The 20227-nt window shown below is 45.5% G+C and overlaps 1 protein-coding gene and 2 long non-coding RNA genes across 4 annotated transcripts in view; 1 reads left to right on the forward strand and 2 right to left on the reverse strand.

The window, feature by feature from the left end:
• Positions 1–11473, forward strand: part of TFAP2B (transcription factor AP-2 beta) — a 25593-nt gene extending 14120 nt beyond the window's left edge. For both annotated transcript variants that reach the window (XM_073905079.1, XM_025890541.2), the window contains 4 exons: positions 3383–3602; positions 5247–5365; positions 7504–7645; positions 10557–11473. In XM_073905079.1, coding sequence (XP_073761180.1) covers positions 3383–3602; positions 5247–5365; positions 7504–7645; positions 10557–10857 — 782 coding nt within the window. In that variant the 3' untranslated portion in view covers positions 10858–11473. The remainder of the gene's footprint in view (positions 1–3382; positions 3603–5246; positions 5366–7503; positions 7646–10556) is intronic.
• Positions 321–2800, reverse strand: LOC141374804 (uncharacterized). Its single transcript, XR_012381929.1, has 3 exons — positions 2241–2800; positions 1873–1940; positions 321–522 (listed from the first exon to the last, which is right to left on the reverse strand). It is a non-coding gene; the product is annotated as an uncharacterized lncRNA (long non-coding RNA).
• Positions 10716–18038, reverse strand: LOC112837916 (uncharacterized). The gene is made up of 4 exons (XR_003211844.2): positions 17770–18038; positions 15836–15970; positions 11494–11616; positions 10716–10825 (listed from the first exon to the last, which is right to left on the reverse strand). It is a non-coding gene; the product is annotated as an uncharacterized lncRNA (long non-coding RNA).
• Between the last annotated feature and the right edge of the window lie 2189 nt (positions 18039–20227).

Below are 20227 nucleotides of genomic sequence, written 5' to 3' on the forward strand. Positions count from 1 at the left end.
GTTTGCAGTCAAACACAAAGATAGCAAGGCTCTGATTTTATACTCAAGTTTAAAGAATACAGATTAAGAGCTAGTCTATTAACACATTGGCTCTGTGTAGTCCACTAATGAATAATAATTTCCCTAATCAGTCTTTCTTCCTCTCTCTTAAATAAAACTCCAGTCACTGTAATGAAATATTGGTCGGTTTCAACCCTTTTTTTCTTCTCCCCGATATAATGCAAGAAAAAAAAGGGGAGCAAGTTTTGTGGATGTTACATCCAGAAGTTGGTCATGATATGCAACAGAGAACCGAATAGGGGAAAAAAAAAAAAACCGGCTTTAATGTATGCACAGAAAATTGTAAACATGTAAAGAACTGAAAGCTTCACGCTGAGTTTTGCTATGCTCCATTTCCTTACCATTTCCTGCTGTCGCTTTAAACCTATCTTAGTCATCTCTGGGTTCCAAGAGCAGGAACAGTGTGCTCATAATTACTAACAAATCAACCGGGCCCTGTTGCTCTCTGGGTTTATTGATAAGCTGGAGGAAAGCAGAAGGGAAAAGACAAAGAGAATAAAATATGGGGTTAATCAGCTGAGCTAAGCAGGTGTGAGAGTGAAGGGGAAGGTAAATAACAGTGCGAGGGATTTTAAGGAAAGTTAGGACAAGAAATGGGTAGGGTCTAGTCCTAAGATACCAGGTCTAAGGCCAGAGTAGGAGAGGGTTAGAACCTGAAGATGAGAGAGTAGATGGTAGGAACACAATTCATACTTAAATTAAGAAAATGGAAATATAACCTGAAGCATGTCTGCTCAAATAGTTTGCATCTTTGTGGGGAAAACAACAACAAAAGAAGACAGCAGTGTGCTGACAGAAGCTAACCGGATTGGTGATATTCAGGTGATAATGCATTTGCGGAAAGGTACAGCCCAGGGAGGGAACAATATACATTCCCCATAGGAAATGGCTCTTGTCAGGTAAATCAAGCAATTAACAATAGTGAAATTAGACGGCAGGTTATAAAGTGTCTCTAAAGGCCTGGCTTTTCAAGAGATTTGGCAACTGGGACTCTGAGAAGCAGATAAATTACAATCCTAAGGAGGTATTTGGTTGTCTGATATGGGAAATAGGAACTGAACTTAGTATTTTCAGCTTAGTGAGGTTTTTTATTGTTAAAATATTCTTTCTCAAGAATATTTAATAGTATAAAATATAAAATATTAAATATAAAAACATTGCTGAGTGTCGAAGATGAGATTTTTGTGCAATTTATTTCTATAGTTCTTCCCATGTTAAAATTACAAAAGGCCATCATCTATATTTTGGGGGAAAGTTTCTCCAAGGTTATCTGATGCTGATTCCCATGATCATAAATTATTTGCTTAGAGTTCTTGAATATGAATCTGAAATATGAAAATTGAGAGTATTGCAAAGAATAAGACAGATCAAAATAGATGTGGATGTTGTGTAAGAGAATTAAATGACAGGGTGTTCCCACCCAAATCACTGTCTTTTAAATAACTTTAACTCCATATTTTACTCAAATTTAATTAATACTCACACTTGGACTTTTCATTGGTTCACTCTCAAATGGGAAGCAGCTTCACTGATAATATGATGAGGGGAATCAGAAAGAAGACAGCACCTTCTGTAGCTCCCCACCACCCCCATAGCGGTGCAGAAGATCCATTCTGTTACCTAACATCATTCACCTGCCCTGAGACAAGGCTTTGGACTCTGTAGACGGATCCAGAAATACTAAAATGTCTACTAAGGAGTAGCAAAAGGAACTGCTCCAGGACCCCCATCCATTCTCCTAGGAAAATCCTTTTCCACAAGGTGTTTGTAAGGGCCAAATGCAATTCCTACAGTAAGAAATTTGGGACCTACCTGGGTTTCAGCAGTCTCTAAACAATCATGGAGGTCTGAATGCCAGAATCCGTAGTGGAGAGAATAAGCTGTTACAAAAATACTCAGTGTTGATTGGTCTGTTCTATACAAGAGAGGTTATGCAACTTGTCTGACATATAAGTGTTCTAGGCTCTAGACGGTGGAAAGAGCATATCTTTCCCCTACCAGGATTATAGGATGAGACATTGTGTTTATTAAAGAACAGGAATGGAAACCTCCTTTTTCATGCCAGATGCATGTTTCCATAAATCCCCTGGACTGGTGATCAACAAATACCGTTGGAAGATTTGGGAGCTTCATATCGCACTGGAAGAAGCTAAGGTGTAAGGCAAGTCAGGAGAAGTCACCTGCCCTGTGGCTTCTAGAGCCTGCAGAAGTTCAGCAGTGTAGAACTCCAAGGGAGTAAGACTGCCAGCGAATTGGGAGGTTGACCATTCATTGTTCCTCATTCCCAGCCTTCTGGTTCCACTGAGCCCCGCCTCTTCCTGAGGTGCAGATGACACTGAAACACAATTAAACAGAAATACAGGCTGGTGAGACTGAATGCGCCTGGGTAGCAGTGGCAACCAGCTGTCAGCTCTTATTAACTTCTGCATAAAACATACCTTGAGTGCAGTTTGTTATCAATTACTTGCCGAAATGAAACAACTGGGGCAAGGCAAGACCTCCGCTCACATGAATTAGAGTGATTGGTTGATTGATCAGGGCACCTGTTGTAAATCATAACTGCTCCAAACAATCACCAGCCGGTGCTTTAATTTGTAAACAAAATTCATGTCACTGTGGAATTGCTTTCACTGGAGAGGAGCATTTGGGTTCATTTCTAAATGAATGTGTTGTTATGATGTAGGAAAGAATTGAGATCCACTTTAGAGAAATGAGCAGCTCTTTTGAGCCCAAGCTTAATGGTATTACTTGGCTGTTCTTGAGCACAGTGTCTCTGATAGGGCCCACTCTCCAGTGCTCTCCAGTGATGACCACAGATTTGGGTCCAGGAGGAAAGGAGGGAGGGGTTCCCATAAAGAACACTGGTATTACCGTTTTATATCTTTGATAGTATAATCACTCTCAGGCTTCAGCACCAAATGTGATTATTATCCTCAGGAGACGGATGAGGAATCTAAGATTCAGAGAGGCTCCCTGAGATGTCTCAGGTCACAAGCTAGCACACGATGGAATAGGATTTGCTAGGTTTCACAACACAATGCAAACTCTAGGCTGCGTGTTTTCTTGATTTGTATAGTGAGCGGGGCTGTGGCAAGCGACACTCATAGGGGTAAGTTTCCAGAGGAGTGATGGCTTTTCCATTTGTTTGTACACAGTGCTCTGAACGCACCGCAGCCCCAGTGGAACAAACACTTCCTCCTCCAGCTTTCCACTTGGCGCCTGTCCTGTGGCCTCGCCCCTGAGCACGCACCGACACATTCTATCAGCCGGTCACCAGGATCGAAACCCGGTCACCTTTATGGCATATTTTTTTTCTCTCTAGTTCCGGTTCCTCCCAAATCTGTGACTTCTCTGATGATGAATAAAGATGGCTTCCTGGGAGGCATGTCCGTCAACACCGGCGAGGTATTTTGCTCGGTCCCGGGCCGTTTGTCTCTGCTCAGTTCAACTTCAAAGTACAAAGTAACTGTGGGGGAAGTTCAGAGACGGCTTTCGCCCCCCGAATGCCTCAATGCGTCTCTCCTCGGCGGCGTCCTCAGAAGGTAAAAAACCCCCAAACCGGTTATTACGGGGTGAAGGAAGAGGGCTCTCCCGGAAACCTACAGATAGCCGGACGCAGTTGCCTAGCAACCGGGCGTCCAGAGCGCGGGCTCCCGCGCTGCGCGTGCGGAGAGCCGCGGCCGCCACGTGCTGGGGGCCGCGCGCGCAGACGCCGCCGCTCTGGGACCCACGCGCCGCAAGCACGCGCCGCCTCGCTCTCACGCTGTTGTCCGCGCTGGGAACCTCCCTCTCTCCCTGCTCAGTGCTTGGCTCCTTCCTGTCCCCGGGACACTTCGAGGGCATCCTCTAGCCTGAGTGAAACTCAGAACCTACACACACTTATCTAAAACAGACGTTTCATGGAGTAGCCTGCTTTGTGCCAGTAACGTACTGTAATATTTCTCTGTTTTGTTTTAAAATATGCTTGGCGGACGACTAAATTGGTCACTACCTATCAAGGCATTGTGCCCTGCAGGTTGAAAAAAATGCCGTGCTTGACTTGCGACCTCCTGTCTTCAGTAAGAACACCACCAATAATAACAATGGAATAGTAATGGTTATTTCTTGGGGGCATTCAAGTGCTCCATAATATGGGGAGGAGACATTCCATAGACTTCCTTGTGGAAAATGGGGGAAGAGATGGCTTTTATCTTCAGCCTTCACCCAGAATCTCTGCCAATGCCCGGACAAAGGACACTTTGGTAGTGTCTCTGATAGGAAGGTGACACTGTAGGAGATGAATTTTTCAAGTTAGCCTCTTTGAGGAGTTGAAAGTCCCTTTCTTTCCTAAAAGTGGCTGTGTGAACAGTACCACAAGAGAGGTCAGAGTAACTGTTTTGTTTTTTTTTTTCTTGTATGTTTGCCCAGAATTTAGCACATACAGGGAAAGTCTGGGGAGGAAGTAAGGGTGTGACTCACGGATTTTTCTCACTTTGAATCCTCTTGCTCTGCTCTCCTGAAGTGAGTCCTTTGAGCCCCGGAGTGTGGAAGTTTCTTTCAATCACCCCTGGGCATTGAGCGTGTGTGTATAAAACTTGCTATGAGATTTAGTGAGATAATCAATATACAGTGCTTATCGCATAACTAAACTCCCTAAAGTGTTAGTTTAACTGTTATTGCGATTACCATCATCATGCTGGTTTCATGTTTCAGTCTTCCTTCCCCTTTTAACCCAACTCCATTTTATAGTGACTCTTGACCCCTTCCTTCCTCGAAAACCCCACCTGTTTCAGCTAGTTAGTGCCTCCTCTCTGAACCACCCAGTTCTTTCCCTCTTTTCAGCAAGGTTGTGCTTGCCCAGTTTCTGTTCACCTAACTGGCTCCATTATAAGGAAAGAGCTTGTGTGTTGCATGTGCAACTTCTACCTTTTCTAGACCCACAACCTACACCCTAATTATTCCCATCTGGTATCACATTTTTTTCTCACAAGATTAAAAAAAAGACTCATTTTTTTTTTATGCTCTGTATTGCAGAAATTAAGCAAACCTCAGCAAACTATCAGCAAATAACCAAAAGGAAGGGGGGAAAATGTGCTAACCTCAAGTTAAAACCTCTTCAAGCTCCACTGGGCTTTAGATTGCTAAGTCTAAACTTTGTTTCAGGAACACTCTGAGGTTAATCAGAATGTTAATTCTTGCAATTTCAGAGCCAAATCGAAAAATGGGGGGAGATCTTTGCGAGAAAGGCTAGAAAAAATCGGTTTGAATTTACCCGCGGGCAGGCGCAAAGCTGCAAATGTCACGTTACTCACCTCCCTGGTGGAAGGTAAGCAAGACGTGTGGCCATTTCATGAAGTTTAACTGTTGGCTGAAGGCTGACATTTTACACGTTTCGTGATTAACTGGAAATCACTGCGATTGTTGTGCCCTTATGAGTTGGATGTCAAGCGGCTGCCTGAGAGAAGTTCAAAGGTCCTTTTACTTAGAGGGAGCTGGCAATTGTAGAGAGGCCAAGGGACGTGTGCGAGGGTCCCTAAGCTCTGAAGAGTGCTCAGGTCCAGACTTCTAAGCCAGTGCAGGGGTCACTTCTGCCACCAGATGCAGGACAGAGTGCATGAAACACCCTCTGTTTGAACTCTTGCAAGAGTAACTCCGGAAGCAGCAATCCATTCTATACCCCTCTCCTTCCCAGGTTCTACCTCTGAATCGTCAGTAGTAGCAAACACATTGTCAGTTTATGAAACTATTATTGCATTCATGACCCCTGTGGTTATTTTAAAACTCATGCCACTCCCAGGGTCCTATCTCCTGCTGGTTACCTGGGACTTATTATGAATGAAATATGGCTTAGTGAAGCCAGTGAGGCCTAGGAGAAAACGGAGTCAAGGGTGGGGTGAGGAAACAAGGAGGGGAGTCACGTATGATCTTCAGTGTAGATCCATCAATTGTGAATTAAAGGCCCATAATTATAACAAGCACATTCTAATTTACTCATCATTTTGGGGTTGGGGGATGATGCTATTTATGGTATGTAATAAACAGGATCTTCTACACAGTTGAGAACAAGAGGATCTGCAGTTAATTTGCGGGATGGGGAAGGGGTAGGAAATATAGCCAGATGGTCCTAATGAAGGAAGTTGTAGAATTTTCTCTAGAGTCTAACATGTTGGTCTTGGTTTTTTCTTTTATTTTTATGGATGTGATATTTTGACACTCCTGTGGGGAATTGGTGTTTGGAGATCTTAGAATATGCAAGGAGCAACCATAAAGTCATCACATTTATGGGCTTTGCACTTTGCCATCTTCAAGGCAAAGTTGCCTGGCCCAAACTTACCTTCCAGGGGCGGCAGTCACCAAATTTCCCGAGCACACTTTTTAGCAGTTGACTCTCAGCTGGGGGTGAGGGTGGGTTACTTTTTGTCCTTCAGAGAATTGCTAATATCACCATCCTTAATTTGTAAAAGCAGTGAAAGAACAAAACAGGAAAACTACTGAAATTCCAATATTCGTTTAGCAGTTTTCAGCTTTATGGATCTGGATCATTGTAAGCATCATGCCTGAAGTCTTTTGTTGTTACTATAATAATGATGATTAAAAGTAAGTCATGCTCCTTAAAAATAACATAGCTATGGGACAATTCAACATGTCTCTTTTTCATGTTCGGTATCTTCCCTTGAACACCTAAGGCTGTGCATTAAAGGGTAATAATGCTTTATTTGAAAGGGGCTTCCACATAAGCTGAGGAATCTCTCAGATGTCCAGGTTTTCTATAGCTGCTGTGTCATCTTGTGCAGTAGAAAGTCCTTAAGTAGGAAGATGATGACAGGAACCTCTGAGGAGAAACCTGAAACTTATCAGGGAACTGACAAAGAATAAATATTTCATTGCTGGATAGAAACACTCATTCCATATATGTTATTACATATGTTCTTTAATATGTGTGGACATGTACACACATGGAATTATGTTTGTATATATTAGTTATTAATAAGAGGTTTTTTCCTAGTGCAGTTATAGGAAGATACAAAAGATAATACAAAAGACAGGAATACTTTTAAATTTCACTCAAAGCAGATGTAACAGGTGCTCTTAAAAGGGGGCGGGAAATCTGGCTTGAATATCCAGCCAACTGTCTAGGTGCAATTTTAAGGTGATTCCTGAACGCCCATCTTTCCCTTAAGAGAAAGCCTGGGATGTAGGAGGCCTGAAGCTATTCAGAGGATGTCTAGCTAGGACTTGGCTAAAAGGATCATGGAGAGGCTGGAAAGAGCAGCAGGGGCAAAATTTCTTCCATCAACTTTATGGCCTGAGAATCATTTTTATTTGGGCATCAGTCTCACCTTTGCTTTTGTCCCCAACAGCTGGCCTCTTCTGTAAATAACAACAGTTGACCAGGAAGGATCTCTTGTCCTGGGATGATTTGGAACTAGGTGCTGACTATTACCTCTGCTGCTGTCTTTTCAGGAGAAGCTGTTCACTTAGCTCGGGATTTTGGGTATATTTGTGAAACGGAGTTTCCTGCTAAAGCGGTTTCTGAGTATTTGAACCGGCAGCACACCGACCCCAGTGACCTGCACTCCCGAAAGAATATGCTGCTGGCTACCAAGTGAGTGTCCCAGACCCTCAGCCCTCCTCCCTGACTCCCATCCTGCTGCGTCACCTCCTCACCTCGCATGGGGAGGCGATGTTGGGGAACTGGGGAGCGGCAATGCAGACCTCATTTGTGGGGCAGGGAAGCAGCTCAGTGGTCAAAGTAGCTTTTGCAGCCTGTGGATTGCTGGCTAGGAGCCCTCCCGGCTCCACCCTGCTGCCCTTCTCTCTCTCCTCCCTCCTCCTCACCCAAGTTGATTATGGGCTATGGGTTTCTCTTGGTCTCCTCAATTACCAAGTTTCTGGGGGAGAATGGCTTTATTAATATGAATCCAGGCTTTTTACAGTTCTTATCACCTTCTTCTGGGTTGGTTCTTGTTCCAGTTCTTCCCTGGGTCCCTAGGTGCACATTTCTGCCCAGTTTCACATCTCCCTGTCATATCCACGCTCGGGGTGTCTATATGTCACCCACGTGTACCCATCTCTACCCGCAGCTCTAATTATTCTCTTTACTACATTGCTGTTTGGCATCTTCCACTGATGTAAAATTTACTACAACTCCAGAGGGGAAAATAGTAAATCTCTGGCTAAATTTAGGTCTAGAGCTCATTTGAACTTTTACAGTGGGTTTTCTATTTATTTGATTTACTCCTGTCTTTGGCTTCGGTGTCATATTGTTGGTGGTTTATGGCCGGCTCAGGCCTGCAGTGGGCGGCGCTGCGTGCACCCGCATGTTTCTCTCGCAGGCTCGGCCCAAACAGCGGCGCTCATTTATTTAGTGCTGGAGGACGCGGTTTGTTCCGTTGACAGCATAATTTAAAGAAATATATGGAAGGCTGAAAAATCATTTGCTCAAATTTGTCCAGATGTTTTTGAGACGTGATTGGAATTTGATTGCCCCTTTCCGCAGGGTCAAAAAATATTAATGTCCCAGAACTTTAATTGCTTACAGACCCTGCTTTGGGCTTTGAAGATTTAGAATGTTTGACTCTAAGCATTTGTTCTCCCCAGTTCAGAATTTCCTTTTTGGCACTTTGGTAATGAGTACAAACTTAAGGAAAGACTTTAACCATCTCTTCCAATGATCAAAACCTGGCACCCGTCCTGGTTTTGGAAGGTTTCCTTCTGATGCACCAACTAGCAATATAATGGATCTATTGCCCTCCTGCCCCTTGCCTCACTGTCTGGTTGTGGGGGACCTGTCACAGTGCTTTATAAAAGAGTAAATGTACTTTGGGGAAAAAAAAACCAAAGTGCATAAATTAGGTAATAGGAGTCCACAAATGCTATCATTTCTCTAAGGAATGCTTGTAACTTCCCCCACCCCATCACCTCTTGAAACCCTGGGACTTCACTTAGGACACCACTTCTTAACCTGTGGTGAGTATCAGAATCATCTGGGGAGCTTTTCCAAGATACTTATTTGTCAACCCAGTCTCAAGCTCCCTGAATTGGAATCGTAGGGGCAGAGGCATGGATGTGTGCATTTGAGCCCCACAGGTGATTCCGAGGTACCCCTGGCCTAAGAACGGCCCTATCTAGATAGAACCGTTACCCTGTCTCTTCCTAGCTGTAAGAATGCATGCGTGCATTTCGAGTGGAGAAACCAGTAGAGGGGAGGGTAGAGAGAGGATACCTGTTAGGATTCTCTACCCACCAGCCTTTAAAAACAAAACCCTTTCACCTGCTGCGGTGGGGGTGGGGGAGGTAATTCTCTGTCTTGTTCAGGCGTTACTCTTCCTGAGAGTAACCCCCCTGGCAAAGGATGCCCCAGGGTCACTCATATGGGCCTCTCGGTACCTGCCTTGTTTACCTGCTGTCCAGGCCCCACATGCCCCCAAGTGTCAGGCCATGGGGAGGGCAGGGGCGGGGGTGCGGGGCTGAGACTGGACTCCTGTAGTTTTTCTTTCTCACCACGCCCGCCCCCACCAGTGGAAGCGGGCTGCCAGTCTGTGAAAGGCTAGGGCCTTTGGGATGCCATTCCTCTGACTGGTAGCAGAGCCAGGCCATTGGACCTTCCGGGCTAAAACCCTCCTATATTAACCCTCTTGTCCACCTCCTATATTAAAAATTTCTCAAATAAGCTCAATTCGTAGTTAGGCACGTAGGATTTCTAAGGCTGAGAGATTCCTCTAAATTGTAGTTGCCTTGAGGAAATAAAAACCTTCAACAAATAAAAAATCTACCCTCTCCAGTGTCTTAACCATCTACCTGTAGGTTTTATTTAAACATGTAGGAATCCTTTTATATTGACAACAATCCTGTTGTACAAAGATTTTCAGTAGCCTGTGCTTAAAAGAAAGGGGGGAAAGGGGAAAATATACCTTCCTTCCCAAATACTGCAGGTAAACAGATTTTTGCTTTAAATGGAATCAGCATTCTCTCCTGGAATAAACAGTTGCTTGCCCTGGGCCATGCAAGTCTCCGGCAATCTGCTTCTGTGCTAGGGACAGGCTTGTGGCTCAGGGGCCTAAATCTTTCAGGGCTTTTTGAGCCTGATCACCAAGAGGTTAGAGAGGCAGAGGAGAGAAGGGGGAAGGGGTTTTTACAAAACTACCAGGTAAGAGCGAAACATTACTGAATATTCAAAACCCAACGCTAAAGCCTAGCCGATTTCCCAAGCAGAGTTTAAGCGGCCCTGGAATGAAGGTGGGGGCGGGGAAAACTGGATTTGAGAAAAAAGGCAAGGCTTTGGGGTAGAAGGGGCGCCTAACTTCCCCACCCCCGCTTTCCTTCTAGTCTAGTCCCAGCTGCTCCAGAAGGGAGAGCGCTGGGAAGGGAATCAGAGCGGAATCGTCCACATTAGCCTCGCTCCCTGGCTCTATGGTGACCGGGTGCCTCTGGGCTTGTGTGAGCGTCTCCTTTCTAATGCCAGTGACAACGACACTGAGGGTGATTTTTTTTATTCCTCTCCCACCTCTTTGCAGGCAACTCTGTAAAGAATTTACGGATCTGCTGGCGCAGGATCGGACGCCAATCGGGAACAGCAGGCCTAGCCCCATCCTGGAGCCGGGGATCCAGAGCTGCCTCACGCACTTCAGCCTCATCACGCACGGCTTCGGCGCCCCGGCCATTTGCGCCGCGCTCACGGCCCTGCAGAACTATCTCACCGAGGCGCTCAAAGGCATGGACAAGATGTTCTTGAACAACACCACCACTAACAGGCACACGTCTGGGGAAGGCCCAGGTAGTAAAACTGGCGACAAGGAGGAGAAACACAGGAAATGAAAAATTAAAAAAAAAAAGAAAAATGTTTTAAATACAAAAGGAAAACAGAAAAAATTTAATTTTAGCTTTAAAATGTTGGATTGGCTTTGGAAGAATTATATTAGGTAGAATACACATACAATCAAATTTAAAAAAAAAAGAGCTAAATAACTTTAAAAAAAAACTGAGGCGTACAACGGAGCAACAATATCGGTTCTCAGTGTCTATTTCAAGATACACTTGGAGACAAACGTCCGGATTTTCCACTTCGGTTCTTTCGAGCTTAGTAATACTGATAATAAAAGAAAACCATGATTTTCCCCCTTTGGAAAATAAACGTAAGACTAAAGATGAGAAAACGCTAACTTATTGGAAGAAAATCGGAGAAACATTGTTGGTGTCAGTGCTTTGAGAGTTGGTTGACTGAGACGCACGAACTTTTTAATTTTTAATATTTTTTTAGGAAACACTCTTGCAGTCCCCGCCCTTCCACCTCACTTTACCCCTCTCCCAGCCACCCTTTTCTACATTGCCCTCCCTCCCTCAAGCTGTCATGGGAATTTTCCGGGATGAAAACGAGTGTGGTTAGCCCCTTTGCGTTGTGTTTCAGTCCCCTGGGTGCCCCCGCCCCCGCCCCGCCCCGCGTTCTTAACTCACCGGCGCTCAGCTCCCAGGCCGTTGGCACCCTTGGGAGGGCGAGGGCGGGCGGGGAGGGAGGCCCGCGGTGGTGCCGGTGGGGGCTGCTGCTTGTGCCGGGCGGCTGAGCAGAGGCTCCTGCGGCTGAGGAAAATCCGGATCAATAAGTTGATTCAGACTCATCATCAGTTCCTTTCAGAAATGTTACTAATTCCCAGCCTTGCCGGCATCTGCATACAGAGAATCTTGCATTTGTTATATTTGTGTCATCTACCAATTTTAAGAACAATAGTAAAAAAAAAAGCACAATATGAATACGTTGATTAGTATGTAATTCCTTCGGAGGGGTATGTACCATTTCATTCTCTTCTGTTTTCCAAAGCTTTGCCCGCATGGTTTATGAGCTTCTTCAAAGAGGACTTGGGCTTCCTACACAATCTATAAGGTACAGAGAAAAAAAAAATCCGATCCCTTTTTAATCAAAGCCTGTGTGTCAGAATTCTGCAGGTGCACTTCTTTAAAGAAGCTCAAAGGGAATAATTTAGAAAGTGGCCAATAAGAGATTGAAGCAGCTCTGAGTCTAGTTGCTAACAGATACCTCAACATGGAATTCCACGGGAGGGGGAGCTGAAAAATGAATTTTAGGGGAGAAGAGTAAGGGTTCTTGGAGCCCAATATTTTAGCAATATTGCCCTGCCTTTGAAATAGATTCCATTTCCTTGGGCTCTTTGGTGATTGCCGTTTTAGCCGGTGAAGAAGCAGCTTTTTGAGTGGTTGTGGGGAGGAGGGTGATGCAAGCTCCCGTGTTTTAGCAACAATTGCTTTCTTACAAGATGCTTTATGAATGAGACACTCCCCCCTCTCAGACGTGCACTTGTTTTGGCATATAATGGCAAAATAATGAATGCAAAGTGAAAGGAGATGTATTTCAGCTTTGAATTTTACCATCTGTATACACTGGGACTATTCCCAGTGGATAAAGTTTCCTGCATTTAATATCTCTCATTCTGGCAGCCCTGCTCCTTTCTTGGGCTTCATCTGAGCATTATCATGAAATAAGATCTGGAACCCATTGTCCCCACCCTCCCCAAAGCAGTGGGGAATTTCACCCCCAGTGGTCTCTAAACTTAGTGTGGATACACGCACCTCTTTATACCAACTAGACCTTAGGACCTTTGCAACAACCCTGAAAGATAAAGATCCTGTCTGTTCTGCAGGATTTACACTTAAGATTCACTGGGACGCTCAGTTCTGCCGCCCCCATGGGCTTTGGCTTTGGGGGTAGGTTGGAGGATTGGGGTTTAGGCACCTGCTGAGAGCTTTGCGCTGACACTTTTATGGGGGAGGGAGTTTGGGAGCTGGTTTTAGATCACCAGGAAGGTCCTAGCAACGATTTTGGTCACACCCCAGCCCATCTACCGCTAGCTCCTTTGGGAACTTCTGGGTGTACAGGGCTCAGTCGTAGACGAGGTGAAGTACAAAGGCTGGGAACTAAACCTAATGGAGAGTGTAGAGACTCCATCTCTCCCCAGCTCAGAAGCCTGCGCCTTTGTCGGAGGGCCTGGCCGCTTGCGTTATATGTATTCTGATTGCAAAAGGCCAGGAGAAACCACACTGAAAACCATCGTCTCCTTTCCTTGCAGGGCAACGCGCCCCACGCGTGTGACGTGCGAGAGACGCGATGGACGCGCCTTGCTCTTACTGTGCAGGTCCTGAGAGCGTGTGGGCCACTCGCGCCCAGTCGTGTTGAGGACATAGAATCAGCCGCTGGAGGGGCCTCGGGCCGCGCGGGCCCTTTTCGTTCTCGGTCTCACCCTAAGGGCTAAGGCGACCGAGAAAGCCCCATTCTCCAGTAGGTAATGGGGCGGCGCCACGTGGGCTGCAGGCGGGGAGGGGTCTCAGCGCTGCCCGTGCCCTTTGCTACCAGCGGCCGCTCCGGGCGCCTGCTCCCGGAGGGCAAGTGGCCTAGAAATGTCCGGGGAATCGGAAGCTTCCCCAGCCTTTGGCAGGACGAAAACTCTCCCTCCTCACGCTCCTAAAGGCGGGTGATGGGATACGAATTGTCCATTTTGGCTATGCAGGCTCTCTTCATCGCCCTTCGCCCTCATTGGAGTGTTCCTCCCGCGCCCCCGCTAAGTAGAGCCCCTTGCGCGCCTCCCGCGCCCCACCCCCCGCGTGGAGAGAGCCCACTGCCTCCCTCGCTCCCTCGCTCCCTCACTTCTCCTTTTATGTACTACCCCTGCCCCCTTTGCTTTCGTTAGCCAGGCCCGCTACGTTTATCTGATAATTGAGTTATTAAAAGATTTGGTTTCCTTGGGCCCATAAATCAATAAACAGTAGGATTAACGCAAGAGTTTGCCTTTTAAGTCAAGGGAAACGTTTAAAACAAGGCCTTTTGAGCTTTGTTTTCAAACCAAACAGGTGAGTTGCAGCTTTTCCTCCACCCTGCACTCTTGAGACATTTTATCCTTGCCGCGTGTCCCCTCCCGAATGCTTAGTCCCAAACCAAAAAAGCTAAAGCTAGAAAAAAGGAGTCAGGATGTGGCAACGCTGCCTTCACACTTTCCACTTCGCAAGTTCCTTTTGGAGGTTCCAAAGGTCTCCTGACCATTCTCTGTCCAACCCTGCCTCCTCCTACAGGTATCATGGGTCTCAGGGGAGGAAAAAAAAAAAAAAGAAAAAAAAAGAAAAAAAGGCGGAGGAGCTCTCTGAGAGAGGCTTCCACCATCAAAATGATCTGTAATTTCTCCCCCAAACTGGGAAAGTAACTTTCTCTCACCACTCCCACTCCCAAAATTATCTTGCATTTTCTTTCCTTCTCTCTGGCTCCACATCCTTAGCTTTCTCCACCCCCACATAAAGAACTGAAGAGGCTTTCAAAGACCTGGCTGTTTTATTTTCTTTGGCCAAGGAAGCCGCTTTCTCTCAAGCAATTATTTCATATCCTATGAAAACTTTGGTTGAATGGAAAACCTGAAGCCCGGACTTATCTACACACTGTTCCTCTGGTACAAAGCCTTACTTAAAAGGGCAACTCCTTCCTACTTAGAGTGTTTATAGAGAATTTGTCATCACATCTGATATCCTGTATGCGTAATACATTATGTGGAAAGGAAATAATAATCTTAAAGCATCTGATGTTGCCTCAAGAGCCCAAACAGTGTTTCCCCTCCTGTGCCAATATATGTTAAATTATCGGGGTTAAAAAGAGAAAGAAAGAAAAACAAAAGAAAGAAAAGAAAAGAAAAAGAAAGAAGAGTAAGAAGAAATATCAAAATATCAAAATTCATTTTTGTTTTCTTTCAAAAAGTGGAATGAACACAATTCTTTAAATGCCAAAATTGACTCCACTGTTGAGTTGGTCTCTAATTCACTAACATTGTTTTTGCCACACAATCAAGAAATATCAATCTATTGACTCTTCGGAAGAAGAGTTCTGGAGGGTATCCATGTTAAGTTTGTATATATTTATTTATGCTTAATTTAATGGGAATGTGTAAATATGGCAAGTAGTTTGGGATTATTTATCTGTGAATCTATACCTCTGTGAATGGGTGGTTAAAAAAAAAAAAAAAGAAAAAAAAAAAAACGCTTGACCCTAGGTAGAATCCTATCTGAATTTTTCTGTTCTTTATAGACAAGCTGTTACGGTAATGGGTAGAAATTGGTTTATTGTCCAGTGTTGATCTGATTTACCCAAATAAAAAGACTGTTGTGTTTTTGTTGTGTTTTCATCTTCAGTTTCTTGAATATGGACATTGTTTAATTCTACAAACAGAAAAAAAGTATAGCCAAGAATTCTTTTCCTTTTTGTCTCCTCTCACCAAAACACAGGCAATGTTTTCATTACAGCATAAATACAATAAATTTTGCTTCTTAGAAAAACAGACACTTTTGTTTTCACTAGGAGGTGTTTTTTATTTTCTTAATTCCAAGTTGACACTCTTCTCTCCTCTTTCTAACTAGATTTGCAATAAAAGCTCGTTAACTGCATCTCTTGGTTTATTTTTGCCCTTTAAAAAAATGTGTCAAATTTACTTCCCAGGTAACTAAAAGACTCTGTGTCCCAGTAACTAAAGGGCTCTGGGTCCAAGTCAAAGATGATGCTCCCCTCCCACTGCTAATGGGATAGCGTTCTGGCATGGTGTTCTTGGAGGAAATGGTGCAGGAGATGCCCACAGGGCCAGGTATGGGCTCCTGCACCCCACACCTGGGGATCTGGAGGAGTTAACTGGCTTATTTCAGGAATGAACCCAACCCTGACCTCACCAGCTATGCAAGGCCCTCCATAAACAAGTGAGGAACAGCTCCTTTGACCCAGAGGAGGAAAAAGACATAGTTGTCTTAGGAGGTTGGTTCTTACCTTAGGCTCAGAGGCTGCCTAGAGAAGCCAGAGCTTTTCTCATTTGGGTTAATGGGCTGCAGCCCAGCCCTAATGGGCTGCAGTGATCAAACATCTTCTCAATCTGTATTTCATCCCAAGGCTTGGGCGTCTTCCCTGAGGCAAGGAAAGTAAAGTCATCCAAGATGTTACACAGTTTGGACAAGTCACTGTTTCTCTTTGGACCTCAAGGTCTTTATCTGTAAAAGGACTCCTAGGGTCCAACATCCAAATATTGCCTGGTTTAATTATAAAAAGCAGAAACAGTAACATGTATATACATTTAAGGATAATCAACAAAGTCGAATCTTGATAACTCCAGATTATGAGAGTACTTAGCATGTAGTTGGTGCTCAGTTAATTAATAATATGCCTCCCATATCAATTTTCTGTTTTTCAGGTGAATCATTCCTAGTTGGACTTCCCTATAGGGAAAGACAGAAGGGACAATGGAATCTGCTTTATGTGAGATTTTCTACTTCTTGGCTTCCTTATTAACTAAAGAAAGGGGGGGAGGGTATCATGGCTAGAACTCTAAAGTGACTAAATCATAGAAACCACCCCCCCCAGGAAAGGAAGGGAAGTAGAAGGAAAGAAAGAATTGCAAGGGAAATGTGATTAAGAGGCCATGCAATCCATTTATCTATAATGAAAATAGGTATACGTATTTGTCTCTGACTCAACTGTATTACATTGAGTTCCCTTTCCATTTGCTTTTTGGAGAGTAAGGGCTTGGTTACCACTGGGATTCTACAAAAGAAGTGGTGAGTAACTTCCATCTCCTATGGCAAATTCTCCTAAAGGAGTGTCAGCTCCAGCTCTGGTGAAACAGACCTGTCATCTATTACCCCAGAGGTAAATTCCAGACCACCCCTCTTCCCACCACCATTTGACAAGGAGAGTATCTGAGACAATCATCTTTACTAGGTAAAACCCAGGATCCTGAGAGTCCCAAATGTGAGAAAGAGAACTAGGGGAAGACATGAAGAACTAGAAAGAGAAGGAAAGGGGTAGGAAGCCTGAGACAGCCTTTACCTAACAAAATGGCCTTGTCACAGCTCCCCAATCCCTTCCGTACTGTTTTACCAGTCTTCAGAGGGAGTTAGGAAAGCCACAGTTGGAACCGCTAGGCAGAGGACCCTGACCACAAGCCCTGCACAGGGACCCTACGTAACCTTGGAGGAAGTGTCGCTGCCTCCCCTGCCTGCTAGGAGGCAGCCAGCCGGGTTGAGCGGCTTACAGTGCCCCCTTAAGCCCGCCTGCCCGCCAGTATTAGCGGCTTAAGGGCCCTGATTAAAAATAATGCTAGGAGGAAGACTCGATTATTTTTTTATGAGGCCACATTCTTTTCCTTCGTTTGCAAATAACAGCCCCATGGGGTCCCTCCCCTAAGACCCCGGGGCAGCCCGAGCTTAGAGCCCCTAGAGAGATACTGGCCTGAGGGGATGTGTCCCTTCCTGAGGGTGATCAGGACTCCCTGACGCAAGCTGCCTTCCATGCTTGGACTTCGAGGGAGGGCGGTTGTCTGTCATGTAGAAGCCTCAGAAATTAAACGCGCAGCTCACAAGTCCATTAATTTTAGCTTCCCATTAATCTATTTATAAGTGAGCCAGCGCTGGCTCTATAAATACAGTCCTATAAAATTGAACTCCTTCCCATAAATCTTCCAAGTTGTTTATTTATATGTATTCCCTCGCCCTCTAACGAGCCTCGTTTAAAATTGGGGAAGATTCCGGCAGACTGGACCCAGGATGGGGTGTGCTCACCCCTCGCTAACTTCCTGGTTGGAATCGTAAGCTCCTAGGGAAGGAAGGAAATGCACGGAGGCAAAGGGCGAGGGGGTGGGGTGGGAAAAGAGGGCGAAAACTCATTTTTCCTTCTTGACTTTGTTTCCTTGTTTCTAATCCCAAACTCACGCTCTCCATATTTCCCATCACAAGCTCCACGTTGTTTTATATCGTCATAAACAGCATTCTTGAGACTATAGCTTCTCTCATAGCTTGGGGTGAGCTCCTTTTTCACTTCCTTAGCAGCCACTACTTTTAAATCAGGGCTCATAAATAACCACGTCGCTTCTTTAGGATGAGGTCAGTCAAACGCCTCCTGGGGTCCACCGTCTTGCTTGGATTCCCTCCCTGCCCTGCCTCAGGTCACTAGTTGGCCACTCCCACCGCCTTTCCCGCACGTTTCCAGAACGCAGCCGCGGACAGCAACGTTGAGCCTGGGCACCAGAGCGTTGACACTCACACCCAGGCAAGGTGTCCGCGTGCGCACGCACGTACTTACGCGTGCGCCGCCCCTGCCTCCGCCAAGCCCACGCATACCGCGCCGCTGCCCGAGTCTAGGCACGCTCTCCGGGTTGCGCGACAGAGTGTCAAGAATCGCGCACGCGCGGACACCCGCGCCGCGGTGCTCTGGGGCTCAACTCCAGGCCCGGCTATTGCCCAGGGCGCCGCACAGGCTTGCAAGGATTTTTGCTGTGCGCCCTCGGGATTGAGGCGCCAAGTTTGCAAAAAAAAAAAAACAAAAAAAACAAAACAAAACAAAACAAAAAAAAACCGGCTGTAGTGTGTGTGTGTGTGTTCGTTCAGATTGAGGGAGCAGTTTTGTTACACAAGTTCAATACGTTACACGCAGGTCACAAGCTAGCAAGGTCAGGCGGTGATTTTTTGCCCACTTGTTCGAAACCTTGCTGGTTCTGCCCACCCTGCTTCTTTTCGCCATTTCTCTTCTCTCTGAAGGTCTGCCGCCTTCTGGAACTGACTCAGGCGAGAGGCGTCCAGACCCAAGTAGGGGTCACACCTGCTCCCGGGAGTGGCCTCTGCATAAAAATGCTTTTTAAAAACTTCAGAAAGCAGTACAGTAGCCAATGGACTTAGCAAAGCGTGACTTGCCCAGACCGCAAGGAGGGCAACTCTGGCAGTCATCTGTAACTCGCCCACCAGTTAACGTCCCGGACGTGCCTGTTAGTGGAGATATTAGCCAATGTTTCTAGGATGTGGCTGTCGAATGTCATTAGCCAACACACTTAACTGAAAGGCGGGCATGGGCAGGGCATATATGCGAATATTTTGGGGAGGTCAGAGCCCGCCCTCTCTAACAGTCAAATGTCTCTTCCTCTGGGGACATTGATCAAATGGCCAGAGAAGAGAAGCTGGTGCAAGAATAGCCATAGTATAGAGACGTGGGAAGGGAAGTTTCTTTGGGACTGAGACTGTGCGTGCGAGTCTTTTCTGGTGTGGAAACTTGACCTAGGTCAGAGCTGTACTACGGGAGACGGAAGTGGAGGATCGAGTCAACCCAATGAGTCCTAGCCCTCCACGTGTGAACCACTGGGTCCTGAGCGCTAGAACCTGGCCTCCGGATGAGCAATTAGAGGATGGGCAGCTTTGGGAACACCCGATTACGGAAGGGCCCCTTGGCTATTCAAGTAGGCAAAGTGAGTGCGACCATAATCCGAGTTTCTAAGGAAGTAGGATTTCAGATAACTTCTACACAGCGGTGGTTTTTACTGTTGAAATGTCAACCGGTCTAGGTTTGGAAAGGGGCCGGAAGGGGTTGTACAAAATGGCTGGGAAAATCACAGTCAAGACAAGGAAAAGAGTATCAAACCAAACCAAACCTCAGTGTTCCATCAGCCCTCACAAAAAAAGGGGAGGGCAGCACTAACTTTGAGATCAAGGTATTAATCGTGGACCAGAGTGAATTTTGTGTATATGTTATCTTCCTTTATAAATGATTCTACAAGGAAACTAGGTGAGAGACCTTTTGGGGGGGGGGGCGTGTAGCTGTTTACACACACACATACAAAATTCACAATATGGGAAGTCCCCAAGACCTGGACTAAACAGAAAACAGCCACAGTGAAACACTTGCCAGTGGGAATTTTCTTTGCCATGAGAGTCCCATGTGTTGGAAAGATTTTTTTTTTTTCACATCCTATGTTTTAGGGTCAAGACCAAATTCTTTTGGCCAGAGATTCCTAAAGATAGGAAACTTCTAAGAGATGAAGCAGAAGCACACTTTACTCTTTTTAATGTGTTGTTTCACACACTTTCCCTTTTGCTGTCTTTAGGAAGCAGGGGGCAAAGGCATGAGCCCTACCAACAAAATGGGCCCCCTGAGTGATTCATTCACTTTTATGTTCAATCTAAATATTCTTTTCTTTTTCAAAAAAAAAATAAGGGCCATTCAAGACAATGGGGCCAAATAATCCAAAGAAGGATCTCGCTGATCTGGGTCCCTGTGACCTTTTACCCTTCCTTTAATTCTCAATAGTGAACATCTGTGTTTGGTGGACAATGTCTGAAAGTAATAAAGACAATTAGAGCATTTTATTTTTTCTTGGGGGAGAGGGGTTTGGTTGCCAGTGTG

The sequence above is a fragment of the Callorhinus ursinus genome, unplaced genomic scaffold, assembly GCF_003265705.2.
Source record: "Callorhinus ursinus isolate GAN/ISIS: 27379988/994484 unplaced genomic scaffold, GSC_fseal_2.0 scaffold22, whole genome shotgun sequence".
NCBI classification, from domain to species: Eukaryota; Metazoa; Chordata; class Mammalia; order Carnivora; family Otariidae; genus Callorhinus; species Callorhinus ursinus.